The sequence below is a fragment of the Bicyclus anynana genome, chromosome 17 (assembly GCF_947172395.1).
Source record: "Bicyclus anynana chromosome 17, ilBicAnyn1.1, whole genome shotgun sequence".
Lineage (NCBI taxonomy): Eukaryota > Metazoa > Arthropoda > Insecta > Lepidoptera > Nymphalidae > Bicyclus > Bicyclus anynana.
In genome coordinates, this window is record NC_069099.1 from 7,204,179 (window position 1) to 7,225,043 (window position 20,865).

The 20,865-nt window shown below is 34.3% G+C and overlaps 1 protein-coding gene across 13 annotated transcripts in view; it reads left to right on the forward strand.

Moving 5' to 3' along the window:
- The window catches only part of LOC112055421 (casein kinase I), an 82,363-nt gene that overhangs the window by 5,121 nt on the left and 56,377 nt on the right, over positions 1 to 20,865 (forward strand). For 12 of the 13 annotated variants that reach the window (XM_052886623.1, XM_052886626.1, XM_052886618.1 and 9 more), the window contains exon 3: positions 12,342 to 12,499. In XM_052886623.1, coding sequence (XP_052742583.1) covers positions 12,342 to 12,499 — 158 coding nt within the window. Of the gene's footprint in view, positions 1 to 10,429; positions 10,521 to 12,341; positions 12,500 to 20,865 lie in introns of those variants that run through there. The other variant, XM_052886629.1, reaches the window with a different exon arrangement.

Below are 20,865 nucleotides of genomic sequence, written 5' to 3' on the forward strand. Positions count from 1 at the left end.
TTTTTGAGAATGTTAAAAATGAATGTCATTGTCATGTTTGTTCATGAACAGTATAGATTTGATGATGACTTTATGCAAATAATTAATCTTTTAATGATGACTCTTCCTTTGCTGAATAAATGTTTTGTTACTTGTATTTTTTCATTTCAAAATGCTTAATTTGGTATTTTTTAGTATTAAAATTTTCCAAAAACATGTTTTTTTTATAGAGTAATCCTATGATTGGATTTTAATAGATACTTTTAAAGCAACAATCTGACAAATTTAATTATAAAAAAAGAGTGTTCCTTTTACACTGTTAAAAATAATATAGGTCAAAAAATTTATTATGTTAATTAGATTTTTAGTGATGATTGTCTAATCTAACAATATTTTATTATTGGGGGCTTACACTTATCAAAATTGCAATGATTAATATCAATATTTAATATCAATGCTCATTTTGTTTTTTTGTGTCAGTCAAATGTTTACTTTGTGTTGGTAGTGTTGTGTTTTGTTAGTTTTTTGTGGCACAATAACATCACACAATAGATTGACAGGTCTAAAAGTACTTTCTATCATCTAATGAAGTCTAGCAAAAGTCCAATTCATTATTGAGATGTGTAAAACCTTTGCACACTTTTATAATGCTTTTCTTCTTTTCTATGCATTGACCTCTTAAAAGGATGCACAATCATGTAGAAAATTTCACTTAAAAATTTTGCTTTGACAGTTTTAGAATTATTGGTAAAGAAAATTATACCTAAAGGCCTTTAAATGTAGCACAATATTCAATAAAATCCCAAATTCAGAGCCAATTCAACCTTAAGCATTGAGTTTAAGGTTTAATTTGCAAATGCGAGTACTTGAATTGAGTGCCAAGAAGTTGTGTTTGGCACTCATTGAGTGGGGACGTTTTTTGGTTGCTGATTGTGCATCCACTTTTTAATAGGAGATCAATGTTTCTATGTCATGCTTTTCTTTCCTGTCTGAGTAATAAAGTTTGTAATACATTTAGACTTGTCAATGGTCAATAGTGCAGTGTTGGTTAGTGTGAAATGTAAATTAACATATAAATTGATGCAAAAATTACAGATGTGAAATTAAAATAAATGTGATTGTGCACTTTGTTAAATATCTATAATGTGATTGTATTAGGAAGTGGAGTGATATTGTTTTTGAAATGGTCTTTATCTATACATTTCATTTGTAGTAAGTATGAAAAGTATTGCTAAAGCTTAAATCACTGTACATCTTGACGGCCTCTGCAGCGCAGTGGTATACAAAATGGAAAAGTAGATTTACAAAATGGAGGTCCTGGTTTTCTTAATTGGTCCGCAAAGATGTACCGCCAAGCGATTTAGCATTCCGGTACGATGTTGTGTAGAAACCAGAAGGGGTGTGGATTTTTATCCTACTCCTAACAGTTTAGCCCGCTTCTATCATAGATTGCATCATCACTTACCATCAGGTGAGATTGTAGTCAAAGGTAATCAAACTCGTAAAGAATAAAAAAAAATAATTGTCATTGATATTCATGTAACAATTTATGATATTTTTACTTTAAATTATTTCTCAAATGTAAAGTCTAAGACAGACAGTCTGTCGTACTAAATCAGTTATCACCGTTAAAATATATTGTATCTGATCTATATTTATCTTAATCCTTTGTCAGTTTAGGATATTGCCTATCAATTCTATTTTTTTTTCCATTCTTTAGGACACAAGTCAGTTGACAAGAACGCCACAGAGTCGATACAACTTGAGTTACTTACTATAATTTATTAATAAGCTAATGAATCACATATTGTAAACATCTTGTATCTCATACAATACCCTTGATAACATTTCTTAATAAAAACGCAAGTTTCTTATCTCCAATAGGATACATTTTGTGTTCAATGTATTGGTTTCAATCTTTGCATACAATAGTGCATTTTACAATTATGTCAAAAATATTATTTTTACCGTGTTAATAATATAATAAGTGACTCGTACTTTAAAGATGTAATGTTGAGTGAAATCTAGTAGGCCATGTTGATGCGTGTGACACAAAAATGGCAAGTGATGTGATAGTTTGTGTTACAAAAATGTGTTTGAATCGCATTTTGGAGACCATGTTTGTCTGTTTAAAAATTTGTAATGCATAGAAAATTGTAAGTATTATTTACATAACCTTAAAATGTACCTATATTCAATGATATTTTATACTAGAGATGGGGCACTAGCGCATCAAAACTGAGGCTGACAAATGTGGAAATTTGACTTGATTTCATTTAGTTGCTTATTAAATATTGTCTACAATGTCAGGTTGTGTTCAGGAAGTGTAAAAATTATATACATAAATCATCATCATCATCTCCTTACCCTTATCCCACTTAAGTGGGGTCGGAAAAATATGTCAATCTTTTCCATTCGTTTCTATTACTCGTCAACTCATCATCCACTCCTTTTACACACATGTCCTCTTTCACACAATCCAACCATCTCTTCTTTGGCCTTCCTCTCTTATGACCTTCCACTTGCACATTCAACATTTTTCTAGTAATATGACTTTCCTCTCTACGCATTACATGTCCATACCAAGCTAACCTTCTACTCCTCAATTTTTCTGTCACTGGTGCCACCTTCAGACTTCCTCTTATATACTCATTCCTTATTTTATCTTTTCTTGTCATACCACACATCCATCTCAACATACGCATTTCGTTCACATGCATTTGTTTACTATCCATCCCTTTCACTGCCCAACATTCTGATCCATACAGCACGACAGGTTTTACAACCGTTTATAATGAAATTAAAGACAAAATAGTGCATGTGTGCACTCAGTAGTGTAGCCTAAATTCAGATCACATTTTTGGTGATTTTGTAGGGATGTAACATATCTATAGTATAAAATTATCATTGCCTATATTGATGAATAGTAACTTGAGGTATTCATGTTTATTATTTAGTTAGTAGTTTGTTTTGGTTTGGTGTAACACACAGAACAGTACCTGCTTTGTATGTATTTTAGGATTTCAAAATTGGATAATAAATTACTTAAGCACTTAAAAGATATCTGCTATAATGATTGATTATAAATTAACGTCTTATAGCTTGCTAATATGCTGTATGGATTAAGCTATCTCCTGTAGGTTTGCTTGCTAGTACCAAGTAGTAGTACAGGTTTTTTCAATTCCTTGGGAACATTGCTTTTTTTAGTACATTTTTTATTTGTATTCATTTACTATTCTACTAAATACATATAGAAATTAAGCCTAATAATAGTGCAACGTAAATCACAGATGGTTTTACTTTGCACTGGTTATTATAATTAATTATACAGCATTAAAAACTAAAATCAAACAAAAAGAGAAAAAAAATCCATTAGTGGGTAATAAAACAAATTACAATTAATAAATAACAGCAGTTCATTTTTATGTATGTATTATATATACAGATTGCTAAAACAATATTATGTAGCTAAATATTATTTGGACTTATGAGATTTTTGTTTTACATTTGCATATTTTATTTCCCACATGCATGTAGTGTTTATAGACTATTTTTTTTAATATTGTGTGTAGTAGTAACATTTGTACATACATACACAATTAGAAACAATCGTCAGTATGTAAATGTATAAAAGTTAAGCTTATTACTTTTTAGGCTGCGGTTGATGGAAATGCATCAAGTAACTTTCACTTTTAGACTCAATGCCAATAACGGTTGGTGATTCATTGCAGTCATTCAATTGGCTTATGGTGTATTATTATTAACATGATTTGTATAGATTTACAAAAAAGAAGAAAAAAAAAATAGTATCTTTAGATGTATAAAAAATTTCATTGTTTCTTGAATATGAATCTGTAAACCAATTGATTGATTTTAACAAAAAAGTCTCATCATCAACTCATATTCGGCACACTGCTGAGCTCGAGTCTCCTCTCAGAATGAGAGGGGTTAGGCCAATAGTCCACCACGCTGGCCCAATGCGGATTGGCAGACTTCACACACGCAGAGAATTATGAAAATTTTCTGGTATGCAGGTTTCCTCACAATGTTTTTCCTTCACCGTTTTGAGACACATGATATTTAATATCTTTAAAAACTTTGTTATGACACACTGAGGATATGATTACTTACTAAAAATATATTAATTGTACTTGTGATGGTAGGATCTTAAAATAATCACAATAGCTCATTTACATAGGTAACAGGTCATTTACAAGATTACAGCTAAACAGTGAGATACTTAGTGCGCACTTCGCCTAAACAGCTTAGCTCCATTGATGTGCTTCCCTATTGTGTATTGTAATGTTATGTACATTATCTAAAACATTTACAATTCATACAGTCTTTTACAGTTCACAAGATTCTCAGATGACAATTGCTTCATTGGTCTTTCAATGTAATACAGAGTTTTGTGTTTTGTTGTAAAAGTCGACTAGTGGAAAATTATGAAGGCCTTCATTTTAAAATCTTCTATAATTGGCACCTTATTTGTTTGATGGTTTGTCTTATTCTTAAGTAGTGTTCCTAAAATGTCACATGTTTCTATGTATGTTTTGTTATTTTATTCATGGTGTTTGATTGCTATTGCAAGGTAGGGGTAGGATACTGTAGGGGTATGATAGGGGTAGGGTAGGAGTTTAATTTAGTGTTGTCCATGATTGACTTGGTTTATTTCAGTTATTGAAATAACATGTCAACATTCAAGTAAAATAAAACTTAAACATTTGATAGACTGAAACAAATTTTCTGTTACTCGTATAGACATGTAAATGAATAGAATTGTTATTGTAATTGTTACACAAACAGGTATTCCATAATTCATAACTGAATGTATGTTGCTTACACACTTTGCACACTTAAGTATAACGGAAAAGATAAGATAAATGCTTTAGATTTTGGATTTTGATGCTAATCTGTTTCAGCTAGATTATAATTTCATTCTATTATTATAATGTACATACATTTTCTTACTAATGAAAAAAATAATCTTGATATAAAGGTAGATTACTTGTATATATATGTATCAGGATTCAGGAAATGCTATTCATATTTTTATTTCATATGTAGTAGTTATCTTTTACTTAGTTCTGAAGTACTTTGTTATCTAAACAAATTCTATTGATGAAAATACAGTCCTTAGAATGTTACATACTTTAATTTTATAATTTAATATATAAAATTCTCGTGTCACTGTTTTCATTGCCATACTCCTCTGAAACGGCTTGACCGATTTTGATGAAATTTTTTGTGCTTATCCGGTATCTATGAGAATAGGCCAACATCTATTTTTTATACCCCTAACGGTAGGGTAGGGGTAAGGTAGGGGTAGGGTAGAGGTAGTTGAAAGTTTACATCGAGTTTCACGCGGACGAAGTCGCGGGCGTCCGCTAGTATACTATAATATTAATGCACATAGCTAGTCTATACTTGTACTTAACTCGTAACCAAATATTCACACACAAGGTATATATAAAAAAGTACTTTTATTAGAGCACAGATATTTGTTGTGTGATAATTTATATAGTAAGTACTTGCGGACGCCCACGTGAAAATCTAGGCCTTATTTTACTAAAGATTTAATACTATTGGATATGTTACTAGCGCATCGAAACTGAAGCGAACAAAGGTGGCTTCATCTCATTTAATCGCATAGTAAACAACGAAAGTTAATTTAAATAAATAATACCTAAATACTGTCTACAATGTTGTTTGTTCAGGAAGTGTAAAAACTATATATATACTTGCTCAGTGGAGTAGCTAAATTCAGACTACTTTTTGCGGTGATTTTGTAGACATGTAACATGTCTAATAGTATTTTGCAGTTACAATAGAATTCATTCAGTAGTTTCAGCGTGATGCCCGGTCAACAAAAAGACGGTCAGACAAACAAAAAAATATTTATTCAGTCTTATATCTTCTATGTTTTGACAATGAAATGGACCTATTAATTTCTTTACCTAAACTCTATTATTACATTTAAAGCCAAACCATCTTCTAAAAATAGAAAGACTGCAACTCACTCACTACTTATCTTCATCATCATTATCATATTTAGCTCACTGCTGAGCTCGAGTCTCCTCTCAGAATGATAGGGGTTAGGCCAAGAGTCCACCATGCTGACCCAATGCGGATTGGCAGACTTCACGCACGTAGAGAATTAAGAAAATTATCTGGTATGCAGGTTTCCTCACGATGTTTTTCCTTCACCGTTTGAGACACGTGATATTTTATTTCTTAAGATGCACACAACTGAAAAGTTGAAGGTGCATGCACCGGACCGGATTTGAACCCACACCGTACGGAATCTGAAGCAGACCGTCATATCCACTGGGCTTTCACGGCTATAATGACGGTTACTGATAATTCCTGTATAAGTATAGATGGGTTATTGAATACAAAGTATGTCTATTAGTTTAGCTATTGATAAGTGCAGATAGTAGATGTCAATGATAACTGATAAATTGGAGATTTGTGTAGAATCTACATTAGCACTATTACAAGTTCTGATGAATGATTTTGATTATAATTATATTATTTAATATTGGAGTTTTCAAAGTAATTTTTTCTGAATATTCATGCAGCCATTTGGATTTCTGTTAACTGCACACTTTGCATCAACTTCACTTTGAAACAACGGGTTGAAATTCCCAGCACATGGTCTGAATTAGGTTTTTTATTTTTTAAATTAGCTCTTACTTGATTTGATTAGGTTCGACTTTGTTAGTTATCACCCTATCGGCATCGTGTCCAAGCGATTGAGCGTTCCCCCTTTGATGTTATGCAGAAACTGGTAGTGTATAGCTTGGCAACTTCATTCGTAACACTCCCGATGTTGCGTGTAGCGATGAATGAAAAACCCACGACTGATGCACGTCATTTCCCCGCACGCATGATTTTATACCCGCGCAGTCTTTCCGCCCGTCGCCCGCATATCAACGGAGTGTTATCAACGAACTAGCCAGACCAGTCATCTACAGTGTTTAATGCCCTTCTGGCAGCTGCTTGATTGTTGATGAATAAAAAAAAAATTTACCAATGTGTTTATTTGTTATGTGTTCACCACTAAACCGATTTTAATAATTGTTTTACTAATGAAAAGCTACATTATATGAGAGTAACCTGGGTTATACTTTATCTCCGTATTTTTACTAGGAACTAGAATAGGAACTATCCAACTGAAACCGCGGGGTGTCCGCCAGTAGATATTATTTTGTGAGCTTACTAGTTTGAACGAACACTAATCTTAATATACATATAAATGCGACAGGTCATTCGTCACGAAATATCGAAAACTGTTTATATATAGTTTATAGTTAGGTGTCCGCTAAGCACGGATTTTGCGATAATGACGGATTATAACGGTCTAAGGGCGGACGAAATCGCGGACGTCCGCTAGTATATTATATCTAAGAGCCAACGACCGGATATTTAAAAAATTACGCACTCTTATCTTACCTAGTGGGTTCCGATATCCATTTGCTTAATTACTATCTATATTGTTCAATAGAATATCATAAATTTAAATAATTAAAACATTGTAGGTGAGGCATTGACCTCTTATAATAAAATGATGCACAATGTAGAAAATTTCACTTTAAAACTGGCTAGTTTTGCTTTGACAGTTTTAGAATTATTGGTAAAGAAAATTATACCTAAATCTTTAAATATAGTCAAATATTCAAATAAATCCTAAATTTAGAGCAAATTCAACCTTAAGGATTGAGTTTAAGGTTGAATTTGCAAATGCGACTACTTATATTGAGTGCCAAGAAGTTGGTTTTGGCACTCATTGAGTGGGGACGTTTTTTGGTCGCTGATTGTGTATCCACTTTTTAATAAGAGACCGATGATAGAATATCATAAATTTAAATAATTATAACATTGTAGGTGAGGTGGCTAATCCATTTAAATTGACCAATTTGTATGTACTTACCTCATTAATATTAATAGAAGTGCCTTTTGTTTGTCCATTGGTACTTATCTACCTAGTTATAAGACTACGCTTTTGATTATTTTTTTAAACATACCATTAGAAATATCTTTAGACAATACTAATATCCCCTTTTCGTCTAGAAGAAAGCAAATATGTAACCTATGCTAGGAGTCTCCTTATTATTTTGGACTATAAAGACATATTTTCTTCTAGTTCACGGACTCTATGGTCGGATAAACGCATCAGGTTTAGGCCCCTTGTGGCCTTGCCTTTTTTCTTCTACTTTACCAATGACCACTAGTTTTATGACATTGCCTCTGTCCTTGCTGGCGTCCGCTTTCGAAGTTCTCTATAATTTTGTTTTTGAGGTAAATTGTGGTGGGCAAGGAGTAGGTATAATATAGTGCAATAATAGAAGCTAGAGAAGAGAGGAGACTCGAGCTCAGCAGTGAGCCGAATATGGGTTGATAATGATGATGATGATGATGATGATGATGATGATGATGATGATGATGAATAAAAGCTAGGATCTTTCGGATTGGGTGGGTATTAACCGTTGATCCTTGAGGGTATTGGAAGTTCTTGAGTACTTAGCAAAATACCGAGCTTATTAGTAACAATTCAATAATTAGATGGGTTTTTAATTACTAATTCGTAATCTTTACGCTTCTAATGTCATAATCATACTCTTTGAAAACTAGTATAAGCTTTATTTTATAACACTTTTCTTTAATGAAAATGTTAGAGAATTCAAAAGTAAACTTACTGACTTAACTTTTAGGCAAGCTTTTTATATCTATTTATACTCATAACATAATATTAGAGCCTGAGTAGAGCTTACGCTAAGTAAATAAAATCAGCGTTTGTTTTTTTGGCATAGATAACTGAATTTTTGCAAAATTAATTAAACACCCTTATCACAAAGAACAGTATGTTCTTTGTGATCCTAGAAATTATAATTATATTCGTACTTAAATTATACACATACTACACAATGATTGTCAGAGGTTCCTTCGATCGTCAGTTCTGTCGTTTCTTATGCCCGTCCGCTTTTAAAATATATCATTATTTTTTCATGCTTGTATTTGCTTCTTAAAAGGGCTTTGTCATCATCGGCTTTGGGCGAACTCAAAAGTCAGATTCGAGCCCGTGTGCTAATTGAACATACTCCTATATATCTGTAAGGCCACCAGGATGTGGGTTACTTCCCCGGCAACGGGATTCCCCGGCGTCAGGATTGATACACCCTTCTTGAAGAAGAATGAAGAGATTTGTTCCACCCATGTCTTCTTCTGCCTTCGGGCCCCACTAGGCGATGCTTCTATGCTCGCCCGAAACCCCCAGTTAGGGGTCCCCAAACGTCGCTGAGGTCCCAGTAAAGAGCCTACGACAATAACACAATCAGGAAAGTACATTATCTAAGGGCGTCTCGTGTTTGGCTTCCTTAGGATCCAGGAGCAAATTGAACGACCTACGCGTATTTTTTTTTTAGATGTGCAATAATTAAAGGTTGTTGTGAAACGTTTTCATGTAGTTGTTATCTTAGATATGCTCTAGAAATCCTAACCTTGAACTCGAGCGAAGTCACTGCACTCAAACTTCCCAATCACGTTTCAATAACGTTTACATCTATCTTAGTGTTAGCCACAATCCGCCTTCTAGACGATTATTTGATTCTATAGTCTTACTGAGTATATCGCGTATCCGCTGTAGCAAATGGAGATAATATTTTATCTATCTAAATATATTATATGCTACTCGTATACTTAGATATCAAGATTGTCATGTACACTTAGTTTACTAGGTTTAACTAGATTGGTAGTTGAAAGATATCACTTCGCTCTGATTCACCCGTACACTATATTGTATAAAATGGTGTATTTGTATATCATATCTATGTACTTTCAAATTCCAAGATACGTTTTGTTGAATCCCTAGTGGTTTCGGAGACTACCACTCCACGTAAAAACTCAATATTTGTTTATAGTATTGAATAAGATAATTAAATAAACATTTGCTTGATTTCACCTGCTTATCTGCTACTATATTGAAATTTTGTATAACTTAACTATATTACACATGTAATAGGTAAACGAATGACCTACAACATTTTTTTTATAATACAATAGAATTTAGTATTGTAAGAATTTTGGGTTTTTATAAATATTTAGGGTGCATTTCCACTGAAGCAGAAACTACATTTTCCTTGCTAAAATTCGTAGAATTACGACCCAAAAAATAATTTGATTGGTCTATTCGTATGCACTTTAACCGCGCTTGTTTCACTACAGTGGAAATATCACCTAAAAACTTGATTAGGTTCCATTTGTATAATTTAAGATTTTTAAATACGGTATAGTTTTAAGTATTTAACATACAATGCTATTTGTATTGTGAACTGTTTTGCATTAAACACTTTGTAACATTTTATACAACAACACATATAACTGGGGGGAAATATTGATAAAATTATATTGCATTGCAAATTTTTTGACCATCCTTCTTATAATACTGTATGTTAACTAAATTAACTGTGTAATGATAATTAATTTATTATTCAGAATATAATAATCTCGATGGTGGGCTGTGGACGACTTATGGCCTACGGGTATGGGAATTTTGTGTTTTTTATTTTTCTTTCACAAAAATCACAAATACAAAATTTTTTAAACAGCCTCTCTATTACGAAACTTTTGAACACGAGGTGAAATAAAAAGGAGACGGAGTCCATATCGCAGATAAAACATGTTACCGTCGTTTCTATTTGTTATTTATGCAATTCTTCTTTAGCATTCTAGTTATTCCATTTGTAAGTATTGACTAAAATCAAAACATAAGTGATTCGTACAATCCTATGCATAAAATGTAGTAATACGTGAAACTTGAACAAGTTTTTTTTTGCTTTTAGTTGAGTCGTTTTAATGTAGAATTGAATAATTATGTTAGTTAAGGCATTGTATGTTAGTAGTCGCAGTTTTAAAATTTGAAAGGAAATCGCTCGCTCGCTCGCTTACACGACAACTTTAGTGATGTTCAGCATATTTATTATTATTATTGATAATACTTTCGATCTAGTCGTAACCAGTATTAATAAAAACTGCTGTTAATTTTTACACGCCTTTTTACTTCATACTATACGACCGTGAGACAAATGTTTTTGAGCATTTTTAATGCGTCGCGGACTCAGCCTCCTTGCCATTTCACCTTGTTCCAGTGTTCTGTTATTGTGATTATTATTTAAAAGATTCGTAATACAGAGGCAGGAAATTTACATGTCGCAACATTTCCGACCAACCATGTCTAGAGGACAACAATTTTTCCTCCCATGTTTGTCCTAAGGTCAGTTCTTTTGGTGCCAAGGTTTGACTAAGCACTTGAATATGCATACAAGTCCTTAGTCAAACCAAGTTCAAGTTAGTTGGTTGGTTGATACTATAGGTTACGTATAACAATCACAGTCTCAACACATGAAACCCACATGCTATGTACTAATCAATGTATAAGAAATCATTTTTTTTATCGATTAAATGTTTGCACTTTGCTCAATGTCCTATAAGCTTGAACTTAAGTGTGAGAATTTCACTATCGAAATTTTGGAGTATCAAAGTATTAAATAGCCAAAGTCAAATGCCCTTATAGTCTTGTCTATTGCCAGGGGCATGAAATCCATTTTAATTTGTCCTTGAATATTTTTACATTCGAAAACTAGTACTTGCGAGGTGTGCAATCTCGTACTAAAGTGCAAGTAATGCTTATATGACATTTTGATCACGAAATTGTTTTTGACACCAAGAATATGAAATTTGGCGCCAAAAATTGTGGTCACGGAAATGTAATTTGAATGTCATAGATAATAAATGTCCTAATAGTTTATAGTCAAGCAGTCCTATGATGATGCGTCGAAATTTTCAACTGTGACCCTGTTGTGACAAATTGTGTAAATCACGTCAAACTTCTAGTTCGTTCTGAATGCACTCGAAATTTCACCCAAGAAAATTTAGTTCTGGACTTACTCAAAAATGGATACGTTCATTTTATTGAAATACGAACAGTCCTAATTAAAATCTGATGTTTATTTTGAGAGATCTAAAAATACTGCTATCCTTTTCTACGTGTGTTATTGTGAGAAATATAGAACTACTTTAACCTCTTTCGATAGTGCCGAAACCGTATAGGTAACAGTATTTTTCTATACATATTGATAGTTGAACTTTGATGTAATATGCTTGGCGGTACGTACGTGGTAATGATCTTTTTTTGCTTAGAGAAGTATTACATTCAGCTATTTGTCAGCAATGGATGTTTGAATGGAGCCTCAAAACGTACTAGAAGTTGCGTGCTTAAATTATTAGGCGTAACCATTAGTCACCGCACATGCAAGTGTTGTTGTAAAGCTGGACATGTTATAAAGGTGTGTACACTGTTGCAGCGCGACTGGCGCGGTGGGTGGCGGGCGCGGCGTGGGAAGCAGCGCGATGCACACGTCGCGGCACTCCGTCACCTCGTCTTCGGGCGTCCTTATGGTCGGGCCCAACTTCCGCGTCGGCAAGAAGATCGGCTGCGGAAACTTTGGTGAACTCCGGCTTGGTAAGAAGTTTTCTTGATTAAATTATCGAGTAATGTAGACGCTATTATCATTACTCTTTTAATAGTACACTATTTTAATGACCCACTGCAACCAAGTCTCTCCTTGTAGAAGGTGATCTAGAGTTTAGACCCACGCTCCAATTAGGGTTCTAACGTTGACTCTATAACGATCACGATCAGATGTTTATAATGTCTCTCACGGATTATATATTTCGGACTATTTATTTCGGACATATAGGCCGAACTTACTAAAATTCTCTGCTGTTGAGAATTTCTTTGAATAAAATTTGATATTTCAGAGCCTTTAATACGACTTAAAGCCGCGTAAGCTAACCACTGGACCAACGAGTGGTTGTAGGCAGGCGGAAATCCATAATATGACTTATACCCGAGGGTATAAAACACTTCTAATACCTAACAGTATTATTTATAACGCCGAGTATTATTCCCAATTCTGAATTACTAATTGGAAAACCAAAAGGAACCTATTTTAATACAAATTAAGAATTTAGCTGAATGAAATGTTACTGGACATGATAATTTGTTAATAAAGATAGAAATCTAGGCATCTTCAATAAAGCTCATCTATAACAAAGCAATTAGAGTAGATAACTAATAAAAAAACTACATGCTCTTAAAGGATCACAAAGTTCCTAGTTCCTAGCAATTTACTCTTTAAAACCAATACAATTTAGTTAGTACTCTCTTGACAAGATGATAGTCATTAGGCTCGTTAGGACCGTTACTCGCTCGGCAATAACCTTCACCGACATCGCCGTCTATCCGATTTTGCAATTCGTTTTTGCATCCTCGCCTTACCTCTAAGGTTGTGCTTAACAAAGGCAATTTCTCTAATGGCTGTGTTAACACTTACATTATCCTGAGTGATGCGACTAGGAATTTTAAAAACAAATGCATTAAATAGTTCGTAGGAACTACAGATATATTAGATCTAATCCTCATTTCTGAGCGTTTAGACTATGGACTAAAATACTTCTGCCTACACCTATCATCATTGTCATCAAGACATTATCAGCCCACTTAAGGAACGGTTCTCCTCTCAGATTGGGAAGGGTTTAGATAATAGTCCACCACGCTGGCCAGGTGTGGACTGGATTGGCATTTGGGTATCATCACGATGTTTTCTTTCAAAGTTGTAACTTTGAAATAAAACATCGTGATGATTGTTGTAGCTAGTGTTATGTAATTAATCAGATTGTTAAATTTGACTATTGTAAGTGTAATTACATAACAAATCAAGCGACGTCCTCGAGAATACTTCCCTTCCATTTATTTGCCAATACCTTGTTATTATCGCCAGATTGTATCCTTTTTTGTGTAACAGTGTATCCGAAACAGTCTAAAATCATCTGGAAACAGGTTTTTTGTCTGTAATATGTTATCCGTTATTTTGTACTCTATTTTTATTAAAAAAAACTTTACCATATCGAAAAAAAATACTAAATCTATCAGGTAAGCCTCTCCCAAACAGGTGCGAAATTCCTGATGGAATGTTCACCTCTAATGATTGTGACGCGATTGGCTACTCTGTTCGAGGTTCCGTAATTTACACCTGTTCCACGGAGGCCTTATAGGGATTCACTTTTCCGAGCAAATCACTAAATACACTAAAAATGTGACAATCACAGCTTATTTAAACATTGAGGAATTCACAAATTACCGTGTGGTATTAGACGCGTATCTTTTTTGTGTTTAATTCGATTTTCACTTTCGATGATTCTGAAAGAGATCAATTCGAAAATAGAGGTTGGAATTTAACTGACTCATAAAATCCTTCATCAGTCATTCCGTTGTATCACTATTCAGCATTCACTATTGCTATAATTACATAAATTATTTATATTAAAGATTTTTGATTTTATACATTAAGTATAAGCTCATTAGTTAATGATGACAATGACAATGGTAAATTAACAAGTCTTAAGTTTAACATTCGCCTGTTAACTTTAAATCCTATAATAAAAACAATCATGGAAGCAATCGGGTACATTTTCTTTTGCAATAATTCATAATAATTGGATGAGGAGAATAATGAGGTAAAATTGTAGATTAAAAAAAAACAGCTACTGAGTTTTTTGCCGGTCCTACTACTACTACTGTCTACTCACTGGCAGAATTGATTTTTCAAAACTCCTTGTACTGTTTTAGAAGCCTATTTTAAATAAATAAAATTGATTTAATCTATTTCTAATACTACATTACATTTAACAACATTGGAAACATTCGTTCAACTTATCTGTAACAGGTTAAAGTGAATGCGCCACCGATTCCTTGCAAAATAAATAAATATAGGACTGAGTCATCCTTTAGTTGTCAGTTAGCGGAACTTCGCGGAAAACATGTTTAGGCATCATTCGAGATCGAGGATAAATATAATTGGTCAATGAGACAGCGTTAATCTATACTCAATATTTTAAAGCTGAATAGTTTGTTTGTTCGTTGTTGTATGCGCTAATATTAGGAACTACTGGTTCGTATTGAAATAGTTTGTTGTTGCATGCGCTAATATCAGGAACTATTTGTTCGAACTGAAATTGTTTGTTGTTGCACGTACTAATATCAGAAACAACTGGTTCTAATTGAAATACTTTGTCGTTGCACGCGCTAATATCAGGAACTACTGCTTCGAATTGAAATAGTTTGTTGTTGCACACGCTAATATCAGGAACTACTGCTTCGAATTGAAATAGTTTGTTGTTGCACGCGCTAATGTCATGAACTACTGTTTCGAATTGAAAGAGTTTGTTGTTGCACGCGCTAATGTCATGAACTACTGTTTCGAATTGAAATAGTTTGTTGTTGCACGCGCTAATGTCATGAACTACTGTCTCGAATTGAAATAGTTTGTTGTTGCACGCGCTAATGTCATGAACTACTGTCTCGAATTGAAATAGTTTGTTGTTGCACGCGCTAATGTCAAGAACTAATGATTCGTATCAAAGTTAGATAGTTTATTAATCAAAGAAGGCAGTATATTCATCATCATCATCATCATCATCATCATATCAGCCGATCACTGCAGGACATAGGCCTTTTGTAGGGTCTTCCAAACATCACGATCCTGAGCCGCCGGCATCGAGCGAATCCCTGTGACTCGCTTGATGTCGCCAGTCCACCGCAGTTGGGTCGACCAACAGTGCACTTACTAGTGCGTGTATGTACTATTTGCCCCGCCCATTGCCACTTTACAAGTATATTATAACATCGCAATAGGGACCGGAACATCATCAAAAAGTTTATAGGACAAAAGTCGGGAAATAATCCTTTTGGGAGCGACTGCGCAAACCATTACAGTTACACAAAAATCATGTATTTTGTTGTAAATATAAAGTCCGCGACAAAGGTTGACTTTTGTCAAAGGATTCCACACGGACGAAGTCGCAGGTCCTTTTGTATTATAATGTTAGTACAGAATTAGTGTTGATTAATATTATTTGCTGTAAAAGATTGCGTGTGTGTGAGGTCATTAACCTCTTTATATGAATGTCCTGAATTTTTTTCTATAATAGGTAGGTAATTGTTGTATTTGAACAGTGATTTTCTATTTGATAAAACGATTAATGTTAGCTGCCCTAGAAACCTAATATTGATATATTTAACGCAAAAAAACTGTGTAACACTCAGGTCACACGTAAAGCCAGTGGTTGTTAAATCTGCCTTTGCATTTATTTTATTATTATTATTGTAAGAAATATTGTTGGGGTCCCAAGGCGTTTGAATTGCGACTCCGCATTAGAAAACGCAGTGTTCGTCGACCCCCCACCAGGTGGACTGAAGACATCAAGTGAGTCGCAGGAATTTGCAGATATGATGATGTTGATTGTAAGGAACGGTACAAATACAAATTATGTCCTTGTGTCTTCAGGCCATGCCCCTATATTCCAAATATAGCATTATAGTTTTCGACTTAGTCGGGTCCCATCAAATCAAGAAGTGGCTAAAAGGTACGAGGTAGATCTACAACCCGATGGTCAGATAAACTGAAGGAAGGAGACGGGCGTCGTTACCTACCGTTCCGTACTGTGCCGTTCAAATGGCCAGGGACAGTACCTACACAATGGAGGAGCTTATTATCTCGGGAGATTACTCGCCATCACGATCCTCAATCATGAGGGACCGACTAGTAAGAGAGAGATTGACAGTAAATGTGCAAAAGCATTTGATGTTAAGTGATGAACACTATTACTAGAAATTGTTAAAGCACTACTAGCCTAGTAACTATTCATCATTATCAACCCATATTCGGCTCACTGCTGAGCTCGAATCTCCTCTCAAAATGAGAGGTATTAGGCCAATAGTCCACCACGCTGGCCCAATGCAGATTGGCAGACTTCATACACGTAGATAATTAAGAAAATTCTCTAGTATGCAGGTTTCATCACGATGTTTTCCTTCGCCGTTTGAGACACGTGATATTTTTTTTTTTTAACTATTACTCAAACACGTTGAGCCTCACATCCAAAGACTAAAGCTATGATATAGGGTAAATAGAGTAAGCATTGTACTTGTGAATATAAGATATATTATATACACAATATATTAGCAATCGTCAATTTCGTGATGTCTCATTTACCTACACCCTTGTTTTTACTGTGACTTCCTAAACTTTGTATTTGTTATCTTTGTTCAAGACCTTTTGTTTGTATGGCAACCGTACATGTGATATCATCTATTGTTATTGTTAAGATTTCGTTTTTGATAACAGAGATTTATATATAAGCAAATCCTGTGTGATAAATTGATTTTTATCAATCTTCTTTTTTCTTTGTTCAATCTGTGATGGTAACAAACAGGCTCAGATGAAATGCAAAAACTTAGAGAATGTCCATAGTGGCAGCATATTGAACATTTAACTCAATTTAAATTTTGATGATGATAAAGAAAAAAGTATTTTTAAAAACCTTTCCGATATAATTGCTACTAGCAGACTCAACTTAGTCCTGTCTAAAACGTTCAATGAAATTATTATTATTCGAGAACTCGATATTTTGATTTTAATAATATTGGGGTTTGTTCTAGGGGTTTTTGGTGTTCAATATTATTCAACAATAAATTCACCAATCATAAATAGAAAAACTTTAAAGTCGAATTCTTATGTTCGATTGCTTAGATTTTATCGACGTATTTGCAAATGTAATTTTCTTTTACAAGTTGTTATTTTTACAAATATTATCTTATAATCCTGTTGTTCCAAATTTTTTGTACGATATCGTCTCGCTACTGTTGTTTTTTTTTTATTTATTAACTACTTACAGGCGCCCTACAGTTTCACCCGCGTAGTTCCCGTCCCCATGGGAATACACGGATAAAATATAACTTATGTTACTCAGCGAAGATGTGTGGCTTTCTGTTGGTGAAAGTTTTTAAAATCGGTCTAGTAATTTTTAAGTTAAATCGTAACAAACAAAATCCCTTACTTTTTTATAATATTAATTTAGATATGCGACCGAAATCTTTTACCAATAAGACCAGACCTGACAAATTATAAACTTTAATTTCTCAAATTGACCTCTGGGACTGGCCACTTAAATGTGTCAGCGCTTCGATGTTAAGGAGGTCGCCAAATGGCCAATAAATTATTTCTTTACTAACGGACATCTGTGACTTCGTTTGCGACTTTTTTTTTTAATTTTAATAGTAAGTGGAGTAATTCCGTCATACATGCTTTTTGCGTAACTTAACCGATTACGCAGCTCATGCAATATATGGCCTACAGCCTGAGTCTGAATGTGATAAGCCTATTATGCCTGTAATTTCACCAATAACCATAGCCTTCAGACCATGCTTGGGAATTAAGCATGTAGTACTTTCCCAGATGTATTGTTAGGATTAAGCTGTACCACTAGAAAGATCCCATAGGTACTAGATTCAAAATGGGTTAGATATACCTATTATGGCTATTATTTTCGCGTGAATTCCCCATTCTCGTCAAAAACCTATTAAAAACTAAACTAATAATCGAACGGAGTCGCGTTAATCAACAAGTTCTAAACTAATAAAGAGATATAGATTTCTAAATTTAAACTCTGATACGTTCACTCGTTCTCCATTGACCTTAGCCGTAACCGTTGTCACCTAAGCCATAAGGTTTCATTTCGCTAATACCTGCGAGTATGGCTTCGGGGCTCGGGCGGATGGGAATTGGATTGAGCTCGCGTCATTCGAAATGTCATTAAAGCGGGCACATGTGAGGCGATAACTCGATCAGACTGTCCGACTCGCTTAGGGACCTGGCGCACTAGGCGGCCACCACCACGGCTAGTCGGTGGTCGTGGTCGCAAAAGCTGTTGTTCGGCAGCAGTCAGATTTGTGGTCATACTTGCGGTGCTGCCGCGGGTCGCTCAAAAACGCTCCATACTAAAAAGATGACTAACGGCCAGTTTCTTCATCGTAAGTAATAATCAAAGTAACGTCATAAAGCAAAAGTGACGGTCTTAATCACGGAAAAACAAAGTCTTCTTTACTACTTACTACTTTTACTGTTACTTTAGCTTTACATGAAGAAACTGGCTGTGTAAGTACGTCGATTTGTGAGATTCTTAGTTCTGTATAGGTTCATATAAAATCGTTCTTATAATATTACAAATTATTAAATTATTTGTGCGTTTAGGTTCATATTTCTCATAATAAAAAATGTCACATTGAATGTAAGGAAACTAAAAATGTATGATTTTTTCATCTAAAATAAGTACATAAATTTTTGATTGATTTGGAAATTTTATACTTCAATCTTAATTATTTTATAAACATCCAGACAATCTTATTTTTTTATATATTAATCTATAACATATATATAAAAATTAATCCAAATATCCCTTGGTCACGCCATCACGCGTAAACGGCTGGACCGATTTCACTATTTTCTTTTTTTGATGTGTTTGTTATTGTGAGGAGAAAGTTCTTATGACAGAAAAAAAAATAAAAAGGGAAGGGGATGGGGAAGTTAGGGTAGGGTAGGGTTAGATGAAAGTTTACATTGAGTTTCACGCGGATGAAGTCGCGGGCGTCCGCTAGTTAATAAAAATGTATTCAAACCTAGTCATCATCCCAATTGACCGATGCGGCCAAGTGGTAAATATTATGGTTTCTTTAGTTGACCTGGTCATTCCGGTCACTGATCGTAGTCATGGCCGCCTAGTACGCGGGGTCCCTTGGGATGATCTATTACGTCCCTACAATCGTTGTCGAAATAACGTTGTTTCTATAGTTCCGATACTTTTATTTTTAATCGACAAATTAACACCTGGCTGTGATCTCATCTGATGCTAAATGACAACGCAGTCTAATAATATCATTATTAATAACTTTAAATAGTTTTAAAAACTAAAAAAACACGTTTTTAGCACGCACTAAAAATTACAAATATTGGATTTAAGTCACGTGCCTATTTTTTTCGTATTTCTGTCAGGAAACCTGATATCCATATCATGGGGATGGATTTCAAACAGCCAGTCCGCCATATTAGATTTGTAATGACGTTTCTTAGTCATGTATTGTCATCGGAACTCGAGCGTGTGCAAAATTTCATCCTAATCGAAGACCGGGAAGTGGGTCAAATTAAGATTCCAAGATTTTCTTACATACATAGTTACAATAAAGCTAATATTAAGCGTGTAAAAAATGTCTAATAATATTGAGTCAGTATGAATGGAGGAACTTGGTTGCTCATAGGCATATTATACCGGAACGTTAAATCGTTTGGACAATCTTTGCCGATATGGTGAAATTTCTATCAAAAGTCTACCACGATATCAAACCTAATAAGACTAGGATGCGCGCCATGATCATGATATATATCGACCAATAGCGGCGGCATCGAAAATTTCGCACTCTTTTGACCCACCAAAATCGTCCCAAATGCAACGAAGGAGAGAGCAAAAGAGCTTAGGTAAAGTGGTAGTTGGACACTTTCGAAGAAAGACCAGATAATAATCAATCTAAACATTGTACCTAAATAGATAAACTGACCAGAGTAAAATCGAACCTATAATACTGCCTTTCTTGATGAGTACTGTTTACCAACAAAACAATTAAAATTGACGGTATAAATCATTAGTCATTTCACACCTATTCATAATAATAGGACCATAAAGTTTTACATACGCAACTGTGCCGTAGGTAATCTAGATGAATGATGATAATAAATTGCTAAATATTCGTTTTATACTAGCAGACGCCTCGCGGTTTCGCTCGCGTAGCCCCCATTCCGGTGCGAATACGGGTATAAAATATCGCCTATGTTATTCGCTGATAACGTAGCTTTCCATTGGTGAAAGAATTTTTAAAATCGGTTCAGTAGTTTCGGAGCCTCTTTTTTTTACAAGTTAGCCCTTGACTACAATCTC